This window comes from Gobio gobio (assembly GCF_949357685.1).
Source record: "Gobio gobio genome assembly, chromosome: 2".
Lineage (NCBI taxonomy): Eukaryota > Metazoa > Chordata > Actinopteri > Cypriniformes > Gobionidae > Gobio > Gobio gobio.
This window is the reverse complement of record NC_137098.1, coordinates 41,669,979-41,673,464: the sequence shown is the minus strand read 5'-3', so window position 1 is coordinate 41,673,464 and position 3,486 is coordinate 41,669,979. Positions and strand designations below refer to the sequence as shown.

The window sequence follows — 3,486 nt, the reverse complement described above, 5'->3', positions numbered from 1 at the left end:
CTGGTAAGATTCCTGAGAGAGATGATTTTCTTGAAAGCAAGCATAGAGAATGCTCCCTTCACTCTCACAGAGGTACGCAAGTTCACTGCCCACATGACCGATGCAAAAAATGCCTTGCTGAACTCAGATAGGAACAGAGCCACACACACACCAACACCATGGAACAGTGTGGATGCCTCAGGCTGCTCGACGTAGTTCAGGATTTCATACACTAGAATTGACTAGAAGACAGGCCAAATGTAAACATAACATTCAAAACTGATCCATGATGTGAGGCACAAAAAAGTAGCAGCACTGAATGCTTATGGTTAGATTTAAATTTCGGTAACACTTTACAATAAGGTTGTATTACTTAACATTAGTTAATGCATTGGTTAACATGAACTAACCATGAACAAAACCTCTGTTCAGCATTAGTTAATCTTTGTTAACGTTAGTTAATAAAAATACAGCTGTTCATGGTTTGTTCATGTTAGTTCACAGTGCATTAACTAATGTTAACAAGATTTGAATAATGCATTAGTAAATGTTGAAATTAACATTAACAAAGATAAATAAATGCTTTATTAGTGCAGTTCATTATTAGTTCATGTTAGCTAATGTAGTTAACTAATCTTAACTAATGAACCTTATTGTAAAGTGTTACCGATTTATTTTTTATTCAACTGAATGATACTGTGTTTTGCTAAGCCATTTTACATACCGGCCCAACAAATACGGCAAAAGTAAATAGGATTGAGGCCAAGAAGGACATGATTAATCTTGTCTTCTGAAAACGAAGGACCACAGCAGGAAGAGATGCCTTCTCTAGGCCAACACGGGCAACTTCCTCGTCCCACAGTCTCTGAAACCTGAACACAACAGAAATCGCAACCTGTTTTCATTTTTTGAAGATAGTTATTTTGCCCACAAACACATTCTCCCAGACTCATCCCGGATACAGAAAAAACATCTTAACCCTCAAACAACGACTTAACATGTATGTCCAATGGTTTTGTGTTCGCCAAGTGCTACACTGCAGCTACTTATCTTGCGAAACTCCCCAAACTAAGCTAAGATTTAAATGGAAACATTGTGAAGATTACCTCTCTCCATTGACTTGGGCTCCATCATGAGGTGAAATAGAAAGAAAGTCCATATCTAACCGATTCCTAAAGAGCCTCCACATCATGGGCGTCATCCATGCAAATGATGCGAAGGAGAAGAAACCAGCATCATCTAATGGGTGCGAGCTGTGCAAAGTTAGAAAATGTACATTTGGCATTACATGAAACAACTGAGCATTTCAGTCATTAGTAATCATGAAAACAAATATTCATTTGGTTTTGTCACTGTCTGATCCCTTGATGAAATGGATCACTCTCATTACTGAAATCAAAAATATATGCTTACAGTATGTTGAGAAACCTTACTGTGAGCCAAAACGGAACGGGATGAGGGTTTTCAAGCTTTCCTGGTACTTCTTCTTAGGAGGACGTTCTGGTTCCCTGTAATCTAGAACAGGAGGACCTTCAGGAAAGGCACCTATGACAGAAGATGATGCTGGTGTCCACATTGCACTGTCTCTTCTTTGTTTCTGCGCAATGAGAGAGATATGGAAAAACAAAGAGATAAATAGTAGACAATAGAAAATGAGGGTCGAAAAATAAGTGTTGTGACAGAAGAAAAGTAAACTTACAAAAGAAACTCCTTTCACATTCTGTTTCTCTGTGGAGGATGAGAAGTCCCTCATTTTTTCAGCAGTTCCTATAGTTTATTAATAAATATCTTGAGGAAACATGAAACATAACGTTTAAAATAAATAAATGAGTAAACAAATCAATAAAAATGAGTAGTGGTAATAATAATAATAGTAGTAAATGGTAATAATAGTGAGATGTTGATAGCAAGTACCTTACCGTTTACCAGTTGTCTTTGTGTCTGTACTGGTCAGTGTTGCTGTCAGGCTAACCGTGAAGCCTTAATACAGCAACTTAATAGCAGCAACGTGCTTTAAAGTCCTGACGTTGAGTTACATCACTATTTAACCAGGCTCAAAGGTTACCAAAAGCAGAGGTCTTAACACTCCTCCTCTGTCTCTCTCCCTGTCACCACCTGTTTGATGCTACAAATCTTTTTTTCAACCTGTGAAATAAACCAACTTTATAACAGCTGAGGAAACTGGTTCTGGGTGAGAAGGCAAAGGCACAGGTCGGTTCTTTCACCTCTGATACTAGTTGTCATGTAGATGTTATGTTACTGTTGAGTACTTAGTGTCAGTCACCATATTATGAGTTCACGTTTAAGTCAAAATGAGTTTGTTTCTACAGATTTTAACATTAAGTTGCCAGACTTTTATTTATTTCACTAACAAAAAGATAACTAGTGGCAAATAATTTTCCATGGCAATTATTTGATAACAGAAAAGCAGTCATTAGTTGCTGTAAAATATATTTATATAACAATCTTTCCAACTTATAGAACTGTAAAGTTTTTTTTTTATCAGTTAGAGACTTCTATAGTTAGAGACTTCTGTTTGTCTATATATTAACCATCATAACTCAGTGATGGTGCACCTGACCTCAGTAAAGGTCAATGTTGCTTTAAAGTCTTCTGACCTATGAACATGCATTTTTGATGAGTCAGTTTTGTTGTTATCACAGCTAGCAGTTTACTATCCTGTTAACAATGCCCATGTTCTATGTCGTTAAGTTACAATCGGGATTTACACATTGTAAATAAAACACTATCATTTCATAATTATGTTGGCTTGAGAAAGTAAACATACTGTTCTACTATTTAAACTTATTATTAGAGGTGCTGAAGCATCCCTATAGAGTGTTGCAGGAATAATGTCAAAACCCGGAAAACTAATTCGCCCCTGGTTCCCTCGAGATTTTCCCAAGGTTTTCTAATTGGGTTTTTCAGTGTATCAGTAAAATAAAGCCTGCGGTAAACATAACTTGGTGATATTTTGATGTTTCGTTCTACAACATAAATTACAAATACCGAAATACAGAAAACGCTAATTTTGAATTGAAGCATTTAAGTTTATTTTTCAAAACGTATGTTTCTTATAAGTAACTAGATAAGACAGTTTGAGGTGTGAGTGTGTGCAGTTCCCTTTCGAGAGTATTCTCGTATTGCGTAAGTTAGCTTACGCTTATGGGAAAACTCCTTTCTTCGAAAATATGAAGCCAAAAATGATCCTTATAATTTCATATGTCAAACGCAGTGCAGCTGCATAGCAGACCCAAGCAGAGCATACTAGCGAGCTGATTGGCTGTGCTGCGGCAACTGCACGAACCTATGGCAAGGTGGCTGAGGCGTGCGAATCAATCGGGTCGCTTCGCACCCAAGCACGTCAGCTCCCGCCAAAATGGGCATGGCTTATGGCTATAAAAGCCCATGTTATGCCATAGGATTCAGATTTAATCTCCTTCAGCGGATTTACCATTCACTGACCTCTGGATTGAGAAGTCGCCACCACCGTTGAAAAGGCCTTCA

The 3,486-nt window shown here is 37.6% G+C and overlaps 1 protein-coding gene across 1 annotated transcript in view; it reads right to left on the bottom strand.

The window, feature by feature from the left end:
• Positions 1 to 2,124, bottom strand: part of abcc12 (ATP-binding cassette, sub-family C (CFTR/MRP), member 12) — a 17,975-nt gene extending 15,851 nt beyond the window's left edge. Inside the window, exons 1-6 of the mRNA XM_079843491.1 lie at positions 1,899 to 2,124; positions 1,679 to 1,767; positions 1,413 to 1,576; positions 1,086 to 1,232; positions 704 to 851; positions 1 to 221 (exon numbers count right to left, since the gene is read on the bottom strand). The exon at positions 1 to 221 is cut by the window's left edge and continues 16 nt beyond it. Of these exons, the coding sequence (XP_079699617.1) occupies positions 1 to 221; positions 704 to 851; positions 1,086 to 1,232; positions 1,413 to 1,576; positions 1,679 to 1,732 (734 nt within the window). The 5' untranslated portion in view covers positions 1,733 to 1,767; positions 1,899 to 2,124. The remainder of the gene's footprint in view (positions 222 to 703; positions 852 to 1,085; positions 1,233 to 1,412; positions 1,577 to 1,678; positions 1,768 to 1,898) is intronic.
• Positions 2,125 to 3,486: the final 1,362 nt, after the last annotated feature.